The sequence below is a fragment of the Marmota monax genome, unplaced genomic scaffold (assembly GCF_021218885.2).
Source record: "Marmota monax isolate L192 unplaced genomic scaffold, Marmota_monax_Labrador192_F-V1.1 WCK01_AAM20220418_F8-fsc00021, whole genome shotgun sequence".
NCBI lineage: Eukaryota > Metazoa > Chordata > Mammalia > Rodentia > Sciuridae > Marmota > Marmota monax.
The window spans coordinates 25480566-25505761 of NW_026695228.1; the positions used below are offsets into that span (position 1 = coordinate 25480566).

At 47.7% G+C, this 25196-nt stretch overlaps 2 protein-coding genes across 2 annotated transcripts; one reads left to right on the top strand and one right to left on the bottom strand.

The window, feature by feature from the left end:
* Window positions 1-1800: 1800 nt before the first annotated feature.
* Window positions 1801-17675, top strand: Syce2 (synaptonemal complex central element protein 2). The gene is made up of 5 exons (XM_058576570.1): window positions 1801-1815; window positions 2426-2532; window positions 14273-14447; window positions 16185-16373; window positions 17511-17675. The coding sequence occupies exons 1-5, from the start codon at window positions 1801-1803 to the stop codon at window positions 17553-17555; spliced, it is 531 nt and encodes a 176-aa protein (XP_058432553.1). The 3' UTR covers window positions 17556-17675.
* Gcdh (glutaryl-CoA dehydrogenase) lies at window positions 16872-23971 on the bottom strand. Its single transcript, XM_046437206.2, has 11 exons — window positions 23754-23971; window positions 23635-23670; window positions 23198-23341; window positions 22999-23061; window positions 22548-22718; window positions 21531-21660; window positions 21231-21447; window positions 20626-20729; window positions 20253-20378; window positions 19831-19991; window positions 16872-17429 (listed from the first exon to the last, which is right to left on the bottom strand). Exons 1-11 carry the CDS (start codon window positions 23842-23844, stop codon window positions 17356-17358), a joined length of 1317 nt encoding a protein of 438 aa, XP_046293162.1. The 5' UTR covers window positions 23845-23971; the 3' UTR covers window positions 16872-17355.
* Window positions 23972-25196: the final 1225 nt, after the last annotated feature.

Genomic DNA, 25196 nt, shown 5'->3' on the forward strand with positions numbered 1-25196 from the left:
GGGCTGAAAGTTCCAGTCCTGGTTCACTAGGTCTTTCTGCCAACCAGCACAATCTAGACACCCCACCCTATGTCACCTTATTAGCATAACAGGATTATTTTAGGCAGGGAATGGGGAGATGCTAGGGATCAAACCCAGGGCTTTGCACATGCTTAACAGTAAGCCTTTGAGATTTTTCTGTGTCATCCTCAAATCTTCAAACCCCAGGCTGCAGGAAGTGCATTTTGTTCAACTTGTGGCTATTTGCTGAATCTTTACTTTTTACCAGATGTTTTTCCCTGGAGCTTTTAAACAGCCTCATTTTAGCTTTGTATCACCCTGGTAATAGAATGAGGATAGATTCCGAGATTGAGTGGCACTTTTGTGATCACACTGCTGGTAAGAGTCCAGATTCAAACTCACCTCCAGAGTGTGGGCATCAAGATGTGTCCTAGTCAGGGTGTGGCTATGGACAGATGCTGAGGCAAAACAGGTGAACAATGTCATCAGATTCATGCTACATCCTCCCTGACATGGACATTGCAATATATCACTGGTGAGAAGCTCCATCTCTATTTTTATTTTGAGACAAGAATAAATTTCTGAGGCTGGCCTCAAACTTTCGATCCTTCTGCCTCAGCCTCCTGAGTAATTAGGATTATAAATATGTACCACCTTGCTGGGCTCCTCAAACTCTATCCAACAAAACCTCAAAACCTCCCACAGATCTCTGGTTTCCTGCTGGAAGACCTCATGGCTGTTCCTTTACATCGACTGCTTTCATCTTACGACCTTTGCATACACCTGTTGGAACCTTTTGCTCATTTGTGTGTGTGCATGGGTGTGGTGCTGGGGATGAGTCCAGGGCTGTGCACATGTGAGGCAAGTGCTCTACCATTCAGCTACATCGCAACATATACCACCCCTTTTCTTGAGATGGGTTTTATTATGTCGTCCCACAGGCCCTCCATTTCTTAGCCTTAGCTTCCCCCAGTAGCTGGGACACAGGCATGTACCACCAAGCCCATTCCCATTTTTAAAACCATCTTACTGGGTTGCAAAAGTTCTTTGTAAATGCAGTTTACAAGTTCTTTCATAAACAAATATATCTGCAAATATTTTCTCCCCATCAGGCTTCCTGTACTAACTGTTGATTACTGCTGTTTCTGCTGTTATTAATAAGCGGCGCCACACTGTGGAGGCAAACCCCACATTGCTTTCAAGGAGCTTCTAGTTGAACTAATTTACAGTTGTAAATGTACAACTCAATACTGGGATCTAAACCCAGGGGCGCTCTACTGCTGAGCTGCATCCCCATCCCTTTTTGAGACAGGGTCTCGTTAAGTTGCCCAAGCTGGCCTCGAACTTACCATCCTCCCGCCTGAGCCTCCGAGTAGCTGAGGTTACAGGTGTGCGCCACCAAACCTGGCTGCATAAACTTTCACACCGAGGATAATAGGGAGCCATGGTCATAACCAAGGGACGTCAAGGGCCGGAATTCTTTATTGGAAAGGTTTTTCCACATAGAACGGACGAAATGAGCCGTATAGAATGAACATCACGCACACCGCTCCCCACAACCCGGGCTCCACGAGGCGCCCTGGAGCTTCCCGCATGCGCAGACCTAGGTGCTAAAAACACCTCCAGCTGCGCGCGCAACTCCTGGACAGCTCAACCGCCACTTAACCGCCAGTCACACCGGCTGCGTGCGCAGGTTCTCGGTGGGGGCGGGACCTGGAGGGTGAGCTTCAGCACGTGCGCTGGTGCCGGGGGCGGGGCCGGCGCGTGCGCAGAGAGCGGGAACCTAAAGGCGGGAAAAGGATGGAGCGACCAGGAGTAGGCAGAACTGTTTTCCTTCGCGCGGGCGGAGGGCGGACGGGCAAGGAACGGCCGCGATCCCGGGCTTCCCCAGCAGAACTGATCCCGGCCACTCCTTTCCTACCATCGGGGTCGCCTCTCGCCGGGCCCGGCGCCGATTCCCGACTGACCGGCCAGGCCCTGACTGACTGACGAAGGGACGGTGACTGACGTGCAGACAGCCTTGGCCAGGACAGACTTAGGCGCATGGCGCGCGGCAGCAGCAGGGTAGAAAGAGGCCCAGACACCCGTGCTCTGCCCCTGTTTCTTTTCTTCTGCTCCTTTTCCTACCTCTTCTCCTTCCTGGAAGGACTGGAGCCGACACACAGGCCATTTGGCAGCCCAGGCCCCACGGCGCCCCTCCCAGAGCCTGTGCCCTCACCCCGGCCCCTCCAGGTCTCCCCGCCGGGTCCCCGGCCCCCCACGGCCCCCACCCCGCTGCTCCGTCCCCGCGGCACCCACCCGGCTCTGCCCGTCTCTTCCGCGGGTCCCCACCTCGCACACACGGAGGTGCCCAGGGTCGAGGCGGGGGACTCGACGCCCGATGCCCAGACGCCCGCGGCTTCTCAGGCGCCGGCTGTGCCCGCAGGTGGACATGCCCCACGTAGAGTTCAAGGACCAGGAGCCGCAGGCGATGGGGGAGCACCAGCAAGGCCAGGAGCACGGCGAAGAGGAAGCTGGTGGAGGGTCAGCTAGGTGAGGAGACCCGCCCAGCGGTCCTTCGGGTCACCCGTTCCTTCCACAGGGTTCCTCCGGTGTTTGTCCTGGTGCTCTTGTTCCACCGGTGGAGGGGACATCCTCCATGTGCCAGGCACAGTTCTGGGAGCTGGGGACGCAGAATGAGCTGACCCCCTAGAGGAGGAGACAGAAAGTCCCCACTATGCATCCCTCTCCTGGGCATCCTCGGGTTTGTTCAGGATGCCCCCTCAGGTACCCAAAGCTGCATGTGCCCAAGTCCTTCGTGGAACGGTATGTTTGAGTAGAACCTACTCACACCTCCCTTGACTTTAGGTCATCTCTGGGGACTTATAATACCTAACGCAGGGACCCCCTGGAGATAGTGCAGGTTTTGGTTCTAGACCACTGCAGTAACATGGATATTGCAATAGTCACACTAATTTTTTTATTTACAGTGCATATCAGTTAGATTTATATGACACTGTAGCCTAAAAAGTGTGCAATGACATCGTGGCAGAAAAAGATAACTTGTATACTTTAATTAAAAATACTTGGGGCTATAGCTCAGTGGTAGAGCCCTTGCCTCACTGTGAAGCACTGGATTCGACCCTCAGCACCACTTAAAAAAATAAATAGATATGGGCTGGGGATATAGCTCAGGTGGTAGAGTGCTTGACTCGAATGCAAAGAGTTCAATCCTCAGCACCACACACACACACAAAAAAAAAAAAAAAAAAAACTTAATCGTGCAAGGCACTGTGGCCCACGCCTGTAATCCCAGCGGCTTGAGAGGCTGAGGCAGGAGGATCACAAGTTAAAAGCCAGCCTAAGCAACTCATTGAAACCCTGTCTCTAAATAAAATTTGTTTATAAAAATGGGCTGGGGATGTGGCTCAGTGGTTGAGTGTCCCTGAGTTCAATCCCAGTACCTAAAAAAAAAAAAAAAAAAAAACAGACACACAATTTCTTTGAGGCCCAATAAAGGGAAGTCCAATTAAATGATATTTGCCTATAGAATTTAAATGCTATGTAAATAGTTGTCATAGTGTATTGTTTAGGTAATAATAGCAAGGGAAAAGATCTACATATTCATCAGAGATGAATTTTAAATATTTTTACTTTTTTAAAAAAATTTTTTAAAGAGAGAGAGAAATTTTTAATATTTATTTTTCAGTTTTTCGGCGGACACAACATCTTTGTTTGTATGTGGTGCTGAGGATCGAACCCAGGCCACACACATGCCAGGCGAGCCCGCTACAGCTTGAGCCACATCCCCAGCCCTTTACTTTTTTTGATATTCAAAATATGTATAAAATTTTTTTGTGGTGCTAGGGATCAAACCCAGGGCTTTGTGCATGAGGCAAACACTCTACCAACTGAGCTTATTCCTGGCCCTCTTGTGCTATTTTGAATTTATTTCCTTTTTTGTCTGGTTTCTGTTCTTGTGACTAAAAGGCTCAGGGGTCACTCCAGTAAAACTGGGCTGACTGGGGCTGCACAAAATAACCACAAAAGAGACACAAATATCTTTTTGTTTGGGGTCGCTGTGACGGCTCCTCTGACCTTAAGGGTCTGCAGGAAGAGAGACAGCAAGAGCAAGCGCTGACCCCTTTTATTGAGGAGAAGTTATTTAAATGAGGCAAGGGGTCAGGTTTCAGGGGGCTGAGTCTATCTTCACGATGTCCACTGTCAGCAGGTTGACTGACACCTGGGTAGGCCACACCTAAGGGCACAGTAAGAGAAGGGGACACACACAAGGCACTTCCATGGAAGATTCTATCCTAAACAGGGCAAGGGGTTATATTACAAAGGAACAGGTGAGCATAGCTTCATCCATGGGGCTGTAGCAAGACACACCCATGCACGAGACATGGACCCTCACACCCAAGAAGGGTAGGGAAAGCTCTGTCACATTTCTGCGACTGAGTGCCTCAGCACCCAGCCGGGGAGTGTGACTCAGTCACATGTAAGGTTGGTCTCCCACACTTTTTCTTTTTATGGTACTGGGTATCAAAGCCAGGGCATTGTCACATATGCTAGGCAAGTGCTACATCCCCAGTCCCTATTCTGAATATTTTTAATCTGTGATTGTTTGAATCCATGGATGCAAACCTGTGGATATAGGAGGGCTTACTCTATCGCAGTCAGAGTATGAGGGGTAAATGGGGAGCCAGTGATGTGGCCAGTGTAGATCAGATGGTCAAGAAAGTTTTCATGGAGGAGGAGAAAAGTGAACCTTTGGGTAGGGAAGAAACTGCTCCAGGCAGAGAATAGTCACTGGAAAGGCACAGAAGGAGAACTGTGCTGGAGTAGCATGAATCAAGAGGGAAGTGGTCATATGCAGACTTCGGATGTTAACTGCCTATGTGATGGTTTAGAGTAGAGGAATGACACCCTGTGACTACAGCAGGAGTCAGTAGACTATTGATAGTAAAGTTTTAAAAAAATATATTTATTGTTTATTTTTTTGTGGTGCTAAGGATCCAACCCAGTGCCTCACACATGCTAGGCTCTGTCACTGAGCCCCAGCCCCAGCTCGATAGTAGAGTTTTACTGAAATATAACCATGCTTGTTCCTTTACTTGTTGTCTGTGGCTGCTTCCTGCAGAGTTGAGCTTTTCCAATAGAGACAGCATAGGCTATAAAGTTGAAATGATTTACTGTGTAGTCCTTTATAGCAGTTTGTCCTCTGTTGGACTAAAGTATTAAAAGGCTCCCTCTGGCTGCTGTGTAGAGAATAGATTGTGGAGGCAGGGGAACCCATGAGGAAGCAATTGGAATGATCTAGGTATAAGATGACTGTGACTTGGCCCTGAGTGGATCTATGGCAGTAGTAACTGATCAGATTCTGGATATATTTATAAGAAAACAGAACTGACAGAAATTGCTAATAGATGAGATGCGGGGTGAGAGAAAGAGAGATGTCAGTGATGGCTAAAAAATGTTTTTTTCCTGCACTTTTATTAATTCATCACATATTTATTGAGGGCTGGGTTGTGGCTTATTGGTAGAGCACTTGCCTAGCATGTGTGAGGCACTGGGTTCGATTCTCAGCACCACAAATAAATAAATAAATAATAAAGGTCCATTGACAAGTAACATTTTTTTAAAAAAGTATTTATTGAAATACAATTTATCAAAAAAAAAAAAAAATAAAAAATAAAAAAAAAAAAAATAAAAAAAAAGAAATACAATTTATCTGGCTTGGACAGACAGATACAGTTCTGTATGCTTGGAATATAAGAGTGAAAAAAATCAGAATTCCTACTCTCTTAGAAATTAGTTTCTTTCTCTTAGTAGTATGCATTTTTGTGTGTGTGTCTTGATAACTTATTTCTTTGTAGTGCTGAATAATATTCTCTTTCATGGATGTACCCTGGTTTGTCAATTCACCTACTGAAGGACAACTTGATTGCTTCCATATTTTAGCAATCATGAATAAAGCTTCTAAAAAGAACTAAACACTACCAGCTCAGCCCAGATTCGGCTCCCAGATCTTTTTTTTTTTTTTGTGTGTGTGTGTGTGTGTGTGTGGTGCTGGGGATTGAACCCAGGGCCCCTGTGCATGTGAGGCAAGTACTCTATCAACTGAACTATATCCCCAGTCCCTAATTTTTTAATTTTTATTTATTTAATTTTTAGTTGTAGATAGACACAACACCTTTATTTTTATGTGGTTTTGAGGATTGAACCCAGTGCCTCACCTGTGCTAGGCAAGTGCTGTACCACTGAGGTACAACACCAGCCCCTGAAGTTTTCAATTTTAATGAAATACAATTTATCAGCTTTTTCTTTCATGGATTATGCTTTTGATGTTTTAGCTAAGAAGTCAACTTCAAACCCAAGGTCATCTAATCTGGAAATCCAAAACAGTCCAAATTCTGGAAAAAAAATAAATAAATAAATAAATAATTATTTATTTATTTATTTAGCAGTGTTAGGAATGAAATTCAGGGCCTTGTATAGTCCTACTTGAAACTTTTTGAGTGTTATGCAGGCATTCCCAAAATTTTAGATTTTAGAGCATATGAAATTGGATTTTTAGATTAGGGATGCTCAATCTATAACAGCACTATTGAGATATAAGTCACATGCCATACAATTTACCTACTTGAAGTATACAATTTAATTGTTTTTAGTATATTCATAGAGCAATACAACCATAAGTTACCTTTAAAACATTTTTATTGTTCCAAAGAAATAAACCTCATATTCCTTAGCTTTAACCCTTAATCCCTGCACCTACCCCAGCCTGTAACTACTCATCTGCTTTCTGTGTCTGTAGAGTTGCCTGTTATGGACATTTCATATAAACAGAATCATATATTTGTGGTCCTTTGTGACTGCCTTTTGGGGGCAGTGGTACTGGACACTGAATCCAGGACCTCAGTCATGTTAAGCAAGTGCTGTGCCACTCAGCTACATCCCCAGCTACATCTTCCAGCCCTGTGTCTGTCTTGTTTGACTTAGCACACACCTGTAATCCCAGTAGCTTGGAAGGCTGAGATAGGAGGATGGAGAGTTCAAAGCCAGCCTCAGCAACGGTGAGGCACTAAGCAACTCAGTGAGACCCTGTCTCTAAATAAAATACAAAATAGGGCTGGGGATGTGGATCAGTGGTTGGGTGCCCCTGAGATCAATCCTGGTACCAAAAAAGAACCCAAAACTAAAGGACTTCATTTACCCCCCCCCCCAAAGTATGAAGGATTGAACCCAGGGATTTCTACCACTGAGTACATCCCCAGTCCTTATTTTTACTTTATTTTAAAACAAAATATTTTGGGGGATGGATGTTTAAATTTCTTTTGAGTACACATATACAGCCAGCCTTCTGTATCCTCAAGTTCCATATTGGCAGTTCTGTGTCTTCAAATTCAATCACCAAGAATGGAGACTATTAGGGGAATAAATGTCATCTGTACTGAACAGGTACAGACATTTTTTCCTTATCATTTTTCTCTAAACAATACATCATAACAATTATTTTGCATTAGGTATTTCAGGTATTCTAGAGATTATTTCAAGCCTACTGGAGGATTTTGTAGGTTCTGTGCAAATACTATGCCATTTATAGAAAGGACTTGAGTGTACCCAGATTTGGTATCTGAGGGGTGTGGAACTAAGATACCGGATACCAAGGGATGAGGAGACCTGCTGGGTCAAAGAAGTGACATACTCAGGTTCCTGGTGTAAAAAAGCTGCTTTGTGGAGAGCTGGGAGCCGGTGTAAGTGGATGTGAGGAGATCGGGTTGGAGGCTCTGGCAGGGGTAGCATCTAACTGGGCAGAGGATAAGGCGAGAGGAAAGGGTTGAGTGAGGATGCCTCCGGCCACATTGTGCTGCCACCAGCTCCAGCTGTCTTCCCAAGTTAGCATGTAGTGACTTCATGTTGGGAGCTTGAAATTGGCTATGGTGGCTGACAAACACTACAAATCAGATGGGCAAGGTGGTGCATGCCTGTAATCCCAGCAACTCAGGAGGCTGAGGCAGGAGGATGACAATTTTAAGGCCAGGCTGGGCAATCTAGTGAGACCCTGTCTCAAAAAATAAAAAGGGCTGGGGATGTGGCTCAATGGTAGAGTGGTAGCTGAGTCCAATCCTCAGTACCAGAAACAACAACAACAACTACAAATCAGGGTTCCCCTCCACCCACCCCCACAACCAGTCGCTCAGTGCATTACTTCTGCCTGCTTTCTGGCTTGTCATGGTTTCCCCGAAGGTACTGGCTTCTCTGAGGAGGCAAGAAAAGAGTTCTGTGTTTCCCTTTGTTCATTGTTTGTTTTTGAGGTGTTTGAGGTGGCCAAGAACATCCACGTGAATGTATCCAGCCCAGGTAAGAAATGACAGTTGGATTATCTGGCCCAGAACTCAGGGTGGGGCAGGGGCTGGATGTGACGCTGTGGGAGTCATTGTTGCAGTGGCAGCTGTGGAATGAATGAGCTCATGGGAACAGGGTGAGAAGAGGCTCAGAACAGGGCCTGGGAGACTCCAAACAAAGCCAGCTTCCCCCATTCCTTGGTTGGAAAGCAGACCACATGGTGGAATGCTTTCTAGGTGTGTGCTGTCAGAGACCAGAGAAAGGAAAGAAATGGTTGAAGTCATCTGTTTGTTAATCTTACCACAAATATGCATGTTAAGACCAAAATCTGTGTGGTGAAGAGATGCAGACAATTGCAAATCATTTAGAGACCTCAAGGAGCACACAAGAGCTTTGGGCCAGAAACCAGATGGATTAAAATCAATGCAGAGGCCAGTTAATAGATCCAGCAGCAGATACTCAGCAACATGATTAAAATGTTAACACATTTTGGGAGAGAAAAGAAGAGGGTGAGGAACTGGCTCATCAGCTTCGATTCAAACCTTCCCCCTTCCTGGCAAGTACCTCAGCAAAACATCGCTTTGCCCAAGCGCCAGAGATTCTGTTGTGTTCCTCCTTGAATGTTTGATTAGCTTGCCTCTCCTCCTGGGACTGCCGCCCGCGGTGGTCATAAGTGGCTGGCGGATTGTTTACTTGTATATCTGTTAGAGGCCACGGAGGGAGGGCCCCACCAGCGGGCGGCTCTGGCTCACACGCCTGCCAATCACAGCTTTACCTGGAGCGAACAGATGGTCTCTTCACTTAGACCCATTTCCTGGGCCCCCTGCCAGCCTGGGCCCTGCCTGGGAACTATGTCCTAATCCTCGAAGCCGAATTAGGGACTCCTTAGAAGGACAGACATAATAGATGAGCACAGCGATGTGTTTACAGCCCCTACCCCACCACCGACCCCTGAGCAGGCCATACACACCAGGCGTGCTGTGTTGGGCTCACTTCCATTCCCTGGCCTCTGTCCAGGGTTGGGCAGCAGAAGCAGGCCCAGGAACTGGGGAAGCCAGTGGAGAGGACACCGTGCATTTTGTTTATTAAAGCTAATTGGTGAATGCAGGCCCAGGGAAGCCTATGATTCATTAGCATCCTGATTAATATGCAGCTGCTGAGTATTAAGAAAAATGAAATAGAAAGAACTAAATCCCCAAAGGAGAGGTTGGAAAAATAAAGAAGCTCTCGGCAGACATCTGATGCAGGCCTTTGTCCCACACAAAATTTGAATTAGTTGAATTCAAGTGATTTTTCACCATTTGCAGAGCTGCCATGAAAACCAGTTCCAGCTTCATCCCTTGAGCCTTAGAAAGGAGCATCTCGAAACTGTTAGCAGCTCAGGCGGGCGGTGAACAATTACAGAAAAAGAAACACCTGGCAGTATCATTGATTTTTAACCTGAGGTCCTTAAACTCTTGAGCAATCCAGGAGAGGTTGAGACAAGGCAAACTAGGGGTAAAAGGAGGCCTGCAAACAGGAATATCAGAACCACCTCTGTCAGTGGCTCATTCACTTAGGTATCCAGCAGACATTTAGGAAGGCTTTGGGGGACTGGAAAGCAGAGACGAGCAGGATGAAGGCTGTGCCCTCCAGCTGTTATGTGCACTAAGGGGGAACCAGTGTACCTAAGCTATGATAGCGTTGTGACCAAGAGCAGTGTAGTGCAGGAAGGGAAGTTCCAAATGTCACTTCTGTGTGAAGGAAGCAGAAAGGGAAAGTCATCCAGGAAAAGGGTGATGGATTTGGAGAAATTGTGGAAGGTTCCAGATTGCCAGAGATGTAGTGGGCAGCAGAAAACTGTAAGGCTGGAATGAGGGTGCAGGCCCAGATGCTGGAAAGCCTCATCCGCTGTGTGAAGGAATATAGACTTGACCTATGGCTGCTAGGAGACCACCTTAGGCTGTCAGGTAGGATTAGGAGATGGAATTGCAGTTGTGAAGGTCACTAGGGCTCAGATGAGAAATGATAGACATGGAACTGCAAAGGGTGATAAATTGGGGGGAGATTCGGGTGGTGGAAATGAGAGCATTTCAAGGATGTGGAGGAAGAGAGAAGCCAGACTCCAGGCAAAGTTGGAGTCTGAGATGCCTGGGGACAGCCCTGTGGAGAAGAAGCCTGTGGCAAGGTGTACATGTACATCATCAGGAGCTCAGGAGAGAGCTATCAGCTGGGGATGGGCTGGGGGTGGTAAACTGGGTGGATCACCAAAGTGTGGCTGGTATTGAAAGCCATTCATTTATTCAACCCATTTATTATTCCTCCCATGAGATCCTGAAGACCTGAATGAGACATGGCCCAGCCCTCCAGGAGTCCAGCAAAGGCTGAGTGACACTATAGGCACTATGCACTTAAGTCAAGCCCAGGAGAACTTTATAGAGGAGCAAATCTTTGGTGGGAAAAGGGACTGCCCAGGCACACCAGGCTACAAGCCTACCTTTGGAGAATGACAGGCTGTTCACTGTGGAGGGGGGAGTGGGAGATGAGCTGGACAGGCTACAGGGAGGAGCCGTGCAGGCCTTATTACCCAGCAAGGGTTGGAACGGGGGTGTTCAAGAGGGCACGAAGGGAAGAGAGCAGAGGCCCAGGCAGGATCTGTTTCCACACAATGGGAATAGCAGGGAAATATTTCAGCTGCTGCCAAGAGGTTCAGGGTGTTGCCCAGGAAGGCAGCAGTACTGGAGGTCGCCGGGAAACCCAAGACCAGGTTCTCTTAAGTCCTCTGCTCCATTTTCATCCTGCAAAGCATGGCCATTCTTTTTTTTTTTTTTTTTTTTTTTTTTTTTGGCACTGAGAATTGAACCCAGGGGCACTTAACCACTGAGGTACATCCTCAGCCCTTTTTTGTATTTTATTTTTAGATAAATAATACAGGGGCTCGCTGAGTCGTTTAGGGCCTCACTAAGTTGCTGAGGCTGGCTTTGAACTCATGATCCTCCTATCTCAGCCTCCCAAGCCACTTGGATTACAGGTGTGTTCCACTGCCTGCCAGCTGTTCTCTTAAAAGCCATCCACTCTAATCTCCACTGAATCCAGATAACACAACATCAAAATGTTGAAATGCCTGTCCCGGCTCTGAATGAGTCTCTTTTGCTTACCCCTGGGAAAGAAAAGTAACTGTGGGCTCTAAGGTCAGGAACTCCTCAGTAAATTTTTGTCCCACTCCAAAATGTCTTTAAAAAATGCCCAGAAAGCAATGCTTTACTGTGTGTTTTTCTATAGCCAACTTTGCTATAGACTCTGTTGTCTTATTGGAAGCACTTTCCTAGCTTGGTGAATTCATTGGCAATTTTGTCTTGCCTTGAAGGAGGATGAGCTTGCGTTGTGTGAAGCCAGGGGAGGGAGAAATGGGGAGGGCCGGCTCCTTCATTCCTGCCAACAGACAATGGAGCACTGGGTGCTGGAAGCATGGATAGAAACAGGGCACAGTCCCCTGGGATTTACAGGCATGAGGAGTGACAAATAGAAGCAGCAATATAGATATGCAGGGGGTCATGGATTTTTCTTTTTTATTTTTGGTACTGGAGACTGAACCCAGGGGTACTTGACCAATGAGCTACATCCCCAGCCCTGTTTATTTATTTATTTATTGGGGATTAAACCCAGAGGTGCTTTAATTTGTTTATTTTGAGACAGGATCTCACTAAGTTGCTTAGGGCCTAATTTGCTGAGGCTGGCCTCAAATTTGTAATCCTCCTGCCTCAGCCTTCCAAGCTACATGCGCTACCACATGTAGCACATAGACAACTTTTAAGCAGGTCAAACATTGGGGTCTAGGTAGGTCTCAGAGGTCAAGTCAGGGAGCAAGTGCAAAGAAAAAGAGGCAAGAAACAATCTGGCAAGGGACACATGAGGACAAAGTCACAGCCAAAGCCTGGGTCTAGGATTTGCATGCAAATAACCACCCAGGCTCTGGATCATCAAGGTTCCACAGTGTTGTATTCTGAGCTAAAATGTAGAATTAGGCAGGCAGGAGACTGAAAGCCAAGAAAAAGTTTATGGAGAAAGCATCCAAAAATGAAGATATATTTTCCTAAGTGCAGATACTCTTCTGTTTACAATGAGGTTATGTTGTAATAAGCCCATTGTAAATTGAAAATATTGTCAGTCCAAGGCCCTAGGTTCGATCCTCAGTATCACATTAAAAAAAAAAAAAAAAGTAAATAAGAGCATTGTACCCAACTACACCTAAAAAATAAATATTTTTTTTTAAAAAAGGATTGAGGGGGGGCTGGGGTTGTGGCTCAGTGGTAGAGCGCTCATCTAGCACGGCTGAGGCACTGGGTTCGATCCTCAGCACCACATAAAAATAAAGTAAAGGTTACTGTATCCACCTACAACTAAAAAATATATTTTTAAAAATGCATTGAGGGCTAGAGGCAGAGCTAGAGTTAATATTGGAGAGGCCCTGGGTTCCATCCCCAGCACCAAAAAAAAAAAAGAAAGGAAAGGAAAAGAAGGAAATGCACAGAGTGCACCTAACCTGTGGAACATCCTAGCTTGGCAACATAGCGCATGTAGAGTGCTGGTTGTTTCCCCTTGTGTTCTCTGCTGTCCTTGGCTGTAAGGTAACAATCATGAGTGGACCAACCCCAGAGTGGTGGTGAGGATGCAGAAAGACAAGGCATGTAGCTTAGTGTGGCGCCTGGCAGGTGGGAAGTGCTTAAGCTAAGGGCTTGGGATGTAGCTCAGTAGTAAAGCAGTCCTGGGGTTCAATCCCCAGTACCAAAAAAATAATAAGAAATTTGTACATACACACTTTGTGTGTGTGTGTGGGGGGTGGCTCTGGGAATGGACTCCAGTGTCTCCCATCTGCTAGACAAGTGCTCTACCACTCAGCCACACCCCACCATAAATATAACTTCTATGTGTTGTGTGATACTGGAGATTGAACTCAGGAACATTCTACCACCTAACTACATCCCCAGCCCTTTCATTTATTTTATTTTGATTCAGGATCTCAATAAATTGCTGAAACAGGCCTCAAGCTTGTAATCCTCCTGCCTTGGACTTCTAAGCAGCTGGGATTACAGACATGCACCACAATGCCCAGACCTGCTACCAGGGATTGAATTCAGAGGTGCTTAACCACTGAATCACATCCCTAGCCCTTCTTATTTTTTTATTTTGAGTCAGGGTCTAGTGGAGTTGCTGAGGCTGGCTTTGAGTCACCAGGATTACAGGTGTGCACCACCAGGCCTGGCTTAATTATAACTTTTCTTGGTGGGGGTAGTTCTGGAGTTTGAACTTAGGGGCACTTGACCACAGAATCACATCCCCAAGTCTAATTTGTGTTTTATTTAGAGACAAGGTCTCCCTGAGTTGCTTAGCACCTCGCTTATGCTGAGGCTGGCTTTGAACTTGAGATCCTCCTGTCTCAGCCTCCTGAGCTGCTGGGATCACAGGTGTGCATCACCTGCCCAGCTTAAAATGAATTTTTTTGAAAAGGGGCTGAGGACACAGTCAGTGATAGAACACTAGCTCTGCTTTCAATCCACACAGAACTGGGGGGCAGGGCAGTTGGTGTAATAAAACAACAGCAACAGATCCTGTCTTGGAACCTTGGACATACTTAGTTTGCACCTCTGGGTCTGTTTTCTCAATTATTAAATGGGATGCCAACTCCATTCTTCAGGGCATGAATGAAATAACTTAAGGAAATTGCCAGGAATGCCTTACAGGGTCAATAACTTTAGGGCTTTTCCCACTGTAGAGCTCATTCAGATAAGTCTGTCTTTTTTCCCTCCAGTTCTGAGGCTTCATGCATGCTAAGCTCACACTGTACCACTGAGCTACATCCCCAGACCAGATCAGCCACTCTTGGGAGAGAGTCTGGGTCTGATCTCAGTTTCCTGTACTACATGAAGTCAGGTTTCTGGCCCTTGTGTGTCTCCACCTCCAGTGCCAACCGCCAGCTGCCCGCGCTGGAAGGAAAGCCAGTACCCTACTTCTCCTCTCTGGAGTCAAGCATTGATATCCTGAAGAAAAGAGCCCAGGAACTGATCGAAAACATCAACGAGAGCAGGCAAAAGGATCATGCACTCATGACCAACTTCAGGGACAGCCTCAAGATCAAGGTGACAGACTTTCCATAATGGGACTGGGGGTGTTCCTCATATAAAAGGGGAGGGAAGGCACCTTAGCTGGGCTCTGTTACATTCTAGGTACTGTGCTAGGCAATTCACACACAGTATCTCATTCTACCATTACAACAATCAAGAGATGGGACCCATTTCAGACGAGAAAAGTAAAGTTCAAAAATAAATCATCTGAGCCGGGCGCAGTGGCGCACGCCTATAATCCCAGCATCTGGGAGGCTGAGACAGGAGGATCATGAGTTCAAAGCCAGCCTCAGCAATGGTGAGGTGCTAAGCAGCTCAGTAAGACCCTGTCTCTAAATGAAATGCAAAATAGGGCTGGGCATGTGACTCAGTGGTTGGTGCCCGAGTTCAATTCCTGATACCCTTAAAAAAAAAAATACAAAATAGAGCTGGAGATGTGGCTCAGAGGCCAAATATGCCTGGGTTCAATCCCTGGTACCCCAATAAATAAGTGATTTGGGCTGGGGGTGTGGCTCAGTAGTAGAGCACCTACCTAGCATACATGAGGCCCTAGGCTTGATCCTCAGCACCATCAAATTAAAAAAAAAAAATTTTAAAGAAAATAAAAGGCTTAGTTGGTAGAACTCTTACCTAGCATGCGCAAGACCCTGGGCTCAATCCCCAGCATCACCAAAAATAGAAAAGAAAAAGGAAAAAGGATTTGCCCTAGTGAGGGAACCAGGTCCATCTGCCAAACCCAGCCTCTCACCTCACACAAATGTGAACAGCAGCAGGAGTAGGAACCGTTAATAGCTCATCACACCTGTGTGCTCTGGAAGTTGTCAGTGGTTTGTGACAGGACAGAGGTTCCCCCAATACTCCTGGGGCTTATGTCTGACACAGTCTGATGTTATGCTCAGGTCTGACATTAATGGTTGTGCCTCTTAAGAATTACAGTAGGCAGAGTCCATGAACTTGCAGTGCTCCTGGGTCCCTTAGTCAGACCTTTTTATTTTCAAATTCCATCTAGTCATTCTTTGGTATCTACAGTAGGATTTATTCCAGGACCCCCAAAATATATCAAAATGTATGAATGTTCAAGTCTCTTATGTCAAATGGTGGAACAATTTTATAGAACCTGCACACATCCTCCTATCGACTTCACATCATCCCTAGATGACTGTTAATATTGAATACGATGTAAATGCCATGTAAAGAGTTGTTATACTCTAATGTTTAGGGAATAATGACAAGAAAAAGTCTGTACATGTTCAGTCAGATGTAATTGTTCAAATATTTTTAAATTTTTTTGTGGTTGTAGATGGAGAGAATGGCTTTATTTTATTTGTTTATTTTTATGCAATGCTGAGGATCGAACCCAGTGCCTCATGCATGCTAGGCAAGTGCTCTACCACTGAGCTACGGCCTCAGCCCCTTGTTCAAATATTTTTGATCCATGGGGTGAATCCCTGGATGTGGAACTAGCAGGTGTGAAGGGCTGACCGTACCTACTCTTGTTTGCAGTGGTAGAGATGGAACCCAAGGCTCCTGAGTGCTAGGCAAGTGCTCGACCACGAGCTGTTACCCCAGCTGTTACCTGTACTTTAGCATTTTGTTTTAAAAAATGAAAAATTTAATATGTAGGCAATTTTACTTCTATCACTGGAATTCTTTGTACCATTTTAATAAATTGCAGAATTCTAAAAGACCCACTTAGAACAGATGTATAGTATGCTGCTTGTTTGATTTTCCAAGAACACTTTTCTTTTAAAGGTCACCGATCTGACAGAGAAGTTAGAGGAGAGAATGTACCAGGTTTACAACCACCACAGCAGGATCATCCAGGAGAGGCTCCAAGAGTTCACCCAGAAAATGGCAAAGATCAGCAATCTGGAAACAGAGCTCAAAGAAGTCTGCCACACTGTAGAGTCTGTGTACAAAGACCTGTGCGTCCAGCCTGAGGTGGGAGTGACATCCTCACAGGGTGGGGCTGGGGGCTGTCCTGAGGAAGGGGACTTGTAATGGCTAAACTGGGAGTGAATGTGGACAGGAGTCCACTGCCCAGCCCTAACAACAGGGCCACACGCCCTACAGAACCCTGTGGCCCCCAAAACAGTGTGTCCAAGCTGAGAAACCAAACCACTGTCACTTCTCATCACTGTGTGGCTACAGAAAGGACAAAGTGTAATCCTGCCAGTCGGCAACTGTTCCCTCTACCCACAGCGCTGAGCCCTGCAGCCTGGCATATGCCCTGGGGCCTAGGAAGTGCCTCATCCAAGTTTATTGATTACAGCAGATCCTAGACTCAGAAATGGGCCAGGCCACTCCAGTGCAAGGTCCCCGCCCTATTCCAACAATTCAAAGCCCCCAGCTTTGTTGCCCTCTCCCCTGAGAAACTCCCCAAACTTCTTTGCAGTGGTTACCAGTAGTTACCAGTAAACATGGCCGAACACTGTGGGGTCAGCTGTGCAGGCTCTTTATTCTCCTTTCCCTTGTTCTGCTCCAGTATCCAACATAAATAAGGCACTGCCCAGGGATGGGAGGGTAGGAAGGCACAGTGAGCCCCGAAGCACCCTCTTGGGGTCTGGGGTCTGCTCAGGGCAACTCGAGGTTGGTCTTGATGAAGTTGCTACAGAGTCATTCTCCTCCTCCTCCCTGCTCCACCCCATCAGGAGAAGCTTCTGTCTTAAGGTAAATGGAATCTGACCTCATCCACAGTTAAAAGTGAATTGAGAAACACTGAGAATCCCATCTTCTTTTTAAGAAACACTTCTGGATGATTTCCAAAGGGAAACTTTGATATTTAAAAATCAGTATGTCAGTAGTTCCCATCATACAAGTTGGGTCCATTTACCACCATCTACAGCACAGTGGTCCCAGGGTTCAGCCAAACATCTCTCCAGGAAGGGGCTTCAGAGCATCCAGGTCCTCCAATGAAGTGGGTTCACTTGCCAACTGTAAACGCCTGAATTCCTGTGATTGCTCTTCCAAGGATCAGAGCGTGAATGTCATGTGTACCTGGACGAGATTAGTAAAGAGTGGGCTTGGAGTCTTAGAACCTGTGACTTCCCTTTAAAGTTAGTCTTCATGTCCCCCTAGGTCACAATTCCAGAAGAACAGACCTACAGAGATGATGAATGCTAACCACTGCTGGGAGATTCACTTACATCTTAGTGACAGCCACCAAGAGGCCATTGTTGGGCCATGCAGAGAAGATTGTTTTTCACAGTTCTGTAACATATTTTGGCCAAAACAATAAAAAGATAACCCAAGTTCCTTGTGCTAGATCCAGTAATGCAGCAAGTCTAGCCCTCGCTATGGGCCCAGCCTTAGTGCTCCCCACTCTTGGCAAATTCGCCCCACCCCACACGATGCCCCAGTTGATTAAACATTTGATTTTCAATCCAGCCATGCCTCCCATGTCAGAGGCTGAGCCTTTTGGCTATGTGAAAATACGACGACTCTTTCCCATCCCCAGGAGGGACAGGAAAACAATATCAGAAAGCAGTCCCTCGTCCAGGCTGATCCCCCAGCCTGAAGCTGTCCCTCCTAGAGTGGCCCACATGACCTTCCCCAGCTTTCAGCAGGCAGAGGCAGAGACTAGGCCTCCCTTTTTTTTTTTTTTTTTTGTCCTTCCTGTATTTTTTTTATTGGTTGTTCAAAACATTACAAAGCTCTTGATATATCATATTTCATACATTAGATTCAAGTGGGTTATGAACTCTCATTTTTACCCCGTATACAGATTGCAGAATCACATCGGTTACACATCCACGTTTTTACATATTGCCATACTAGTGACTGTTGTATTCTGCTATCTTTCCTATCCTCTACTATCCCCCCTCCTCTCCCCTCCCATCTTCTTTCTCTACCCCATCTACTGTAATTCATTTCTCTCCCTTGATTTTTTTTCCCTTTCCCCTCACATCCTCTTATATGTAATTTTGTATAATAATGAGGGTCTCCTTCCATTTCCATGCAATTTTCCTTCTCTCTCCCTTTCCCTCCCACCTCTCGTCCCTGTTTAATGTTAATCTTTTTCTCATGCTCTTCCTCCCTGCTCTGTTTTTAGTTGCTCTCCTTATATCAAAGAAGACATTTGGCATTTGTTTTTTAGGGATTGGCTAGCTTCACTTAGCATAATCTGCTCTAACGCCATCCATTTCCCTGCAAATTCCATGATTTTGTCATGTTTTAGTGCTGAGTAATACTCCATTGTGTATAAATGCCACATTTTTTAATCCATTCATCTATTGAAGGGCATCTAAGTTGGTTCCACAGTCTAGCTATTGTGAATTGTGCTGCTATGAATATCGATGTGGCAGTATCCCTATAGTACACTCTTTTAAGGTCTTCAGGGAATAGTCCAAGAAGGGCAATAGCTGGGTCTAGGCCTTCCTTTTACAGAGTCGAATCGCACTGTTGACTTCCCAAAGCCCACTTCTGACCCCTCCCTCTGCTGTGTAAGACCCTGTGCAGGTCCCTCTGCTTATCCTCAGGGTCATCCTCACACTGTGGGATCCCCCACCCTTGCTTGACAGAAACAATATGTGGGGCTGCAGGACCTCCCCTTGGTTCCTTAGTCTGGGGGTGCGTTGGGAAGACATTCATTCCCACACATGCCATCTCTTCTGTCTAAAAGCTTCTTGGATTGGGGAACTCTATTTCTACATGGCTTGCAATGGACTGTGCTTTTTTTTCCATTTGTTTATTTATTGGTTCCGGGATTTAGTGTCCAGGGGCACTCAACTACTGAGCCACATCCCCAGCCCTTTTTGGTATTCTGTTTAGAGACAGGGCCTTGCTGAGTTGCTTAGCATCTCACTAAATTGCTAAGGCTGGCTTCGAACTTATGAGCCTCCTGCCTCAGCCTCTGGAGCTGCTGGGATTACAGGCATGCGCCGCCACACCCAGCCCCCCCTTTTTTTTCCTTTTCAATTATCTTTTCTTTACATCTGTCTTCCCACCGAGTCAGGAGTCCAGGACCCAGTGTGAGCAATATCCAATTGCAAGGTGCAAACATCACAGTCTACAAATGACTTTTCTTTATCTCTGAACATCAAGTAGGATGGTAATTCCTGTATGTTGCTTCACCCTCTCTCCCTTGCACCCCCAGCCCTCAGGGATTGCCCTCACTCTGGGGATGCCTGTGGAGGCTGTCCATCAGTCTGAGGAACACCCTTCTCCTTAGCACAATGGGAGAAAGGGCCAGAAGTCCACATAGGGCCTGCTGGGACCTCGATGCCATGCAGTGTGTGGCCACATGAGCAACTTTGGATGAGAGACAGAGGCCCGTGACTTGACCCCCGTCACACTGCCACTTGCTTATAGCTGGAGTAGGATGCAAACATTGTCCCAAGACACTGAGAAGGCCACTGTGACACCCCACCCCTGTCCCAGCCAAGGGTCCAGCCCCTACCTTCATAGGTGTTCACAGCCTCCAGGTTCATGGCATGCCTGATCACATGATACTCATCAGAAATCCCATTCCCCCCAAGCATGTCTCGGGCCTGGCGGGCAATGTCCAGGGCTTTCCCACAGTTATTCCTCTTCAGCAGGGAGACCATTTCCGGGGTGGCCCTGGAAGTGGCACATACATGTAACAAGCAACAGTTACAAAGAACTGATGCCCTGAGCAAACCCAGCCAGTGGGAGGGTGAACTCCCTAGTGTAGCCACCAAGCTCCCAATAAGGGACCAAGGCCATTCCTGGCCCAGTCCATGAAGGCCAAGAGAAAGAGAAGCATGGGTCCCTGGAACTATTAGGGAGGAAGGGCCTTCTTCCCAGGAGGGGCACAGAGTCCTCCCACCATAGCTGCCTCCCCCAATTTGAGGCCCCTACTTGTCCTGATCCTTTAAGCGGCCAAGCTGCAGGCAGGCATGGAGGCCCAGTGTGATCTCAGTGAGCATGTCTGCCAACTTCTTCTGAATTAGTTGATTCCTGGCCAATGGTACACCAAACTGGATCCTGAACAGGTAAGATCAGGTAAGGGCTGGAGGGATGCCCACTCCCTGGTCTCATCCCAAGGCCCCACTGTTCCAGGAAGCCCACCTGTCCCTGGAGCTCACCATGGCCCAACTGTGGACTCAGCCCTTCACTGCGCAGAAGGAATTCACAGAGAAGGGCAGGAACTGGAGAATCATCACTGGGTACAAGATGGATCCCAAGACCCCTCACACCCCCAGGAATCTCACAGCATAAATGCCACACACACCTGTCCAGGGTGTACTGCCGGGCTGTGTGCAGACAGAACTCGGCGGCTCCCAGCACGCCCCACGTGATGCCATATCGGGCATTGTTGAGGCAGCTGAAGGCACCCTGTAGGGTTGAGGGTGGTGGGGCTGAGGTGGTGGGTTAAGGGTGGTGGGTGCAGAACCAACTCTGAAGCAGGGGAAAACTCCCTCCCAGACACCCCAGACAGGGACCCAGCAGCCATTTAAATCACACAGGGCCCTGGCAGCAAAGCTCCGGTGCAGCAGGCCTGGCCCGGTGCCTGCCCACTCTGGATCTGCGCACTCCTACCCAGCCTGGGACCTGGATTCAGAGCTCAGACCTAGGAGGCTGGCATAAGGAGACTGAAAGATGACCATGACTATGAGGCTTAGGCTGGTGCAGGCCTGCAGGTGTCCTGGGAAGAACCAAGATAAGCAAGACGGTCAGCCAAAAAGGACATTATCACATTAGTGAGTCAGTTTGAGCCTCAGAATCACCACTCTATGCTCTATAAGCACAGGGACAGTGTGTGTGTTCAATCCTTGCCTGAGAAAGGTGAACCAGAAGGTGACCTGACACCAGTTTACCCAAGTGTCCACTACTCACCGCCAGGCCAGACACGTTGGGCAGCAGGTTCTCCTCTGGCACCTCCACACCATCCATGATGATCATGCCTGTGGCAGAAGCCCGCAGCGAGAACTTGCCTTCAATCTTCGGGGCTGAGAGGCCCCGCATCCCCTTCTCTAGAAGGAAGCCCCGAATGCGGTTGTCTTCACACCGAGCCCACACTACAAACAGGTCAGCCACAGGGGAGTTGGTAATCCTAGGGACAGGACAGTCAGTAAGAGGACTGGCTGCTGACCCCCTGCCCTATCCACCTGCCTGCCCAACACCCAGGCCTCTCACCAGGTCTTGGTCCCACTGAGAGTATAGCTCTTGTTAGATGGGTTATGGTGGGCCCTGGTCTCCATGCTGCCAGGGTCACTCCCATGGTTGGGCTCTGTGAGCCCAAAGCAGCCCAGAAGCTCCCCTTTGGCTGCAGGCACAAAACAGAGTCACAGGGCTGCTGAGACAACATTCACCCTCTCAAACAAAAATTACCAGTTTCCCCACTGAGCCAGGCTCCTTGACCAAGGTGGGTCAGGCCCTGCCTTGCCAGCACTCCCAGGTGGTAGAAGAAATGGTTCTCCCAGACCATCATCACAATGCCATGCTGGAGAATGGGCCCCAGGGAATCAGGAAGGAGCTGGTGAGTGTCCTGAAGGCACCGAGAAGTTACACAGGAGGAGAGTGTGAAGAAGATAGATCCTGGCAGAAGGAATGGGATGGGCAAAGGCCCAGGGGTACTTTTGAAGAATCCTAAGCAGCTGAGCCTGGCTGAGGAGGAGCAATTGAAAGAGTGGCCAGAAATTAGGTGGAAATGTGAGCAGAGGCCTGGTCATGCAGGGGGTCTCATGGACATGGTTAGAAAGTTAAGACTTTACGCTGTGGTCTGGGATTTGGAACACAGAAAGCAAATCAGGAGACAAGACAGATCTAAGAGGAGATGGTCAAGACTGGTGAGTGATCCAAGTGATCCCAGAGCCTTTTCAGAGAGACTCAGGTGGTCAATGGTGCCATTTCTTTCTTTTGCTGTACTAGAAAATGAATCCAGGGCCTCCCACATGCTAGGCAAGCACTCTACCACTGAGCTACACCCCTAACCTTTTGATTTTTTACTTTTGAGACAGGGTCTCACTAAGTTGCCCATTGGCCTTGACCTTAGGCTCCTTCTGCCTCAGCCTCCCAGAATTATCAGGTGTGTGCCACCACAACCAGATGGTACAATCATTGAGATGGGGAAAGAGGTAGGCCACATTTCTGCATTCCAGATCACAGGGTCTGTCTTCCTTCCACCAGGCCCCACAGATAGCCGCCACTCACCCAACCGGGGCAGGTACTTCTGCCGCTGCTCCTCATTGCCATAGGCATAGATAGGTTGCATTACAAGGGAGGACTGGACGCTCATCATGGACCTGTAGCCGCTGTCTACCCGCTCCAACTCTCGGGCCAAGAGCCCATAGGCCACAGATGAGACCCCAGCACAGCCATACCCTGGAGGCATGAGGAAGATCAGGTAGGATAAGAAAGGCCAAATCCCAGTCCAGCCAGGACAAGGGACTTCTGGGACCCAAGAGAGAATGCTACATCTGGGCACCCAAGGAGGCAGGCAGGGAGCTGGCTGTAGTTGGGGGTTTACTCATCTCATCCCACAGCTGCTTTCGAAAGGAGGGATAACCAGTCCCATTTTAGATCAAGAAACTGTGGCTCATGGAAAGGAAGGACTATGGGACAAAGTGAGGTCTACAAAGTACAGAGAGAAATTTGTCCCTACCTTTGATGGTAGGTCCCAGAACACCCAGCTCCCCCATCTCATTGACGATCTCTCGATGAAAAACTGTGAAGGGACAGATGTCTGAGTTCAGACAGGTCCAGAGACAGAAAAGCCCAGATACTAGAGTAGGCAGAACTGGTATAAATGGCAGAGGATAGAGTTTCAGTGAGGAAGGGATCACCACCGGACCACTAGGCACCTTCATTGCGATTGGCCAGCAGGATTCGAGGCATAAGACGCTCCTGGCAGTAGGTGCGGAAAGTGTCCCTGATGAGGATCTCATCTGCTGTCAGGTGCTCCTCCAGCACCAGTGGGTCACGCCAGTCAAACTCAGGACAAGAGGCTGAGGTGGGTTGGGAATTGATTCAGCCCAGCCCACCTCTTCACTGATCTTTAAGCAGCTCCCCTTCCCCTCTAACTCGCTCCTTGAGGATGTGGGCTGCAAACAGGACTAACAAAAGTGACCATTCTCCGATCCTGAAGGGACAGTGCACCCATAATCTTAGCGCCTTTGACCTTGAGCATGCCCCTGCCTCCCCTCCTGGGCAGCCCTCGGATTCAGGGGCAGAGTCCACCTGGGGCAGGCAGATAGCTGGACAGGGGCCGAAGAACAACTGTGTGACTAAAGATCCTTACATGTGGCCGGTTGACTCTGTGTCCTCCCTCCTTTCTCTGCAAACACACAACGTAAAAGTTACATAGGAAACGTTCCCGAACCCCCAATTCTTCCTTCCCCATCCCACCCGGACACTGACCAGTGTGCACAGCCGCCGAGCCCCAAGTGCGCAGGACGCGCAGGCGGGGCCAGCGGCTCAGCAACCGCAGGGAGACGCCCTTCAGGGCCATGAAATCAGCAAGGGGCGAGCGATGCAAAGATGGAAGAGCGGGGGCAAAAGGCTCCCACCAGCGAAGTTGGCCCCTAGCGCACCCAGTGCCGAAAGGCTCCCTGGAGGTGGCAAAGCAATTGACCAAAGCTTTTGACCTCAGCCGCAGGTGGGCGGAGCCGACACAGAACGGGTTTTCCCATTGGTTCCTCTTAGACACGGCTCCTCCGTGGCTCTGCCTTTTAAAGGGGCTACGGCCGCCCTCCGGGTGGAAGCAGGCGCGCCCAGGTCTAGGCAGGTTGGCCGTTTTAAGAAGCGGAACAGGGAAGGGGCGGAAGGCGAGTGCGCCAAGCCGATTGGCCAGTAGTATTCGTGTTCTGATTGGCCCCAGATGCAGGGGGCGTGTGAGGAGGGATCCTGGAGTTGAATAAATAAACTTAGGCACAAGGGGAGAAAGTCTTGGAACTCCCATCGAGGGGAAGGTGGCCTGCGAGTGGGAGACCCTAGCCCAACTGTCTGCCAGTCTATCCCAGGAAACACGTGTAGCTACGTGTGGGAGATCTTGTGTGACTGTGCGTCTGCTGTGATTGTGCCTGAATGTGCCATCTGTATGAAGGTGGGACTGACTGTATGCATGTGGCGTTCTGAGGCTCGGGATGGTGCATTTGGATTCTGCCTTAGCGGCTGTGTGTATGGGATTGTGTTTCTCTGGAAATTTGTGTGATATTGTAACTGTGTGTTTCTGTGATTATTTCTGCATAGGTGTATATTCTGTGGAATTGATTGTGCTTTTCTCTTATATGATTCTGCTTATGTTCTGTGGTTGTAATTGTGTGTAGGTATAATCCTATTAATAGTTGGCTTTACAAATACGTTTGTGTGCGCGCTCGTGCATATATATATATATATATATATATATATATATATATGCACATACTCAGCCCTTTATTTTTTAATTTTGAGAAAAGCTTTCATTAAGTTAATTAAGCATTGCTAAATTGCTGAAGCTGGCCTTCAACTTGTGATCCTCTAATCTCAGCCTCTTGAGTCACTGTGCCTGACCTGTGGACATGTGATTCTGAGATGACCAGAATCTGTATATGATTGTGTCAGAGTGATTGCGATAATGCTTGTGTCATGTCTTTATGTTTTTATGTCTCAGTTGACTGGGGGTTGTGTCCAGGTGTAAACTCTCTGTGACTGTGTCTGTCAGTGTAGTGTAGCTGAATGTCTTTGTGCTTTCTTGTCTGTGTACAAGCTTTTGCAGTGATATTCTGTGTGATTGTGTGTGTGAGACTCAGTGGTTTTCCTTTCAGGTGTGGCTGTTATCTTTGGGGTTTGTTTGTTTGGTGCTGGGGATTGAACCCACACCCT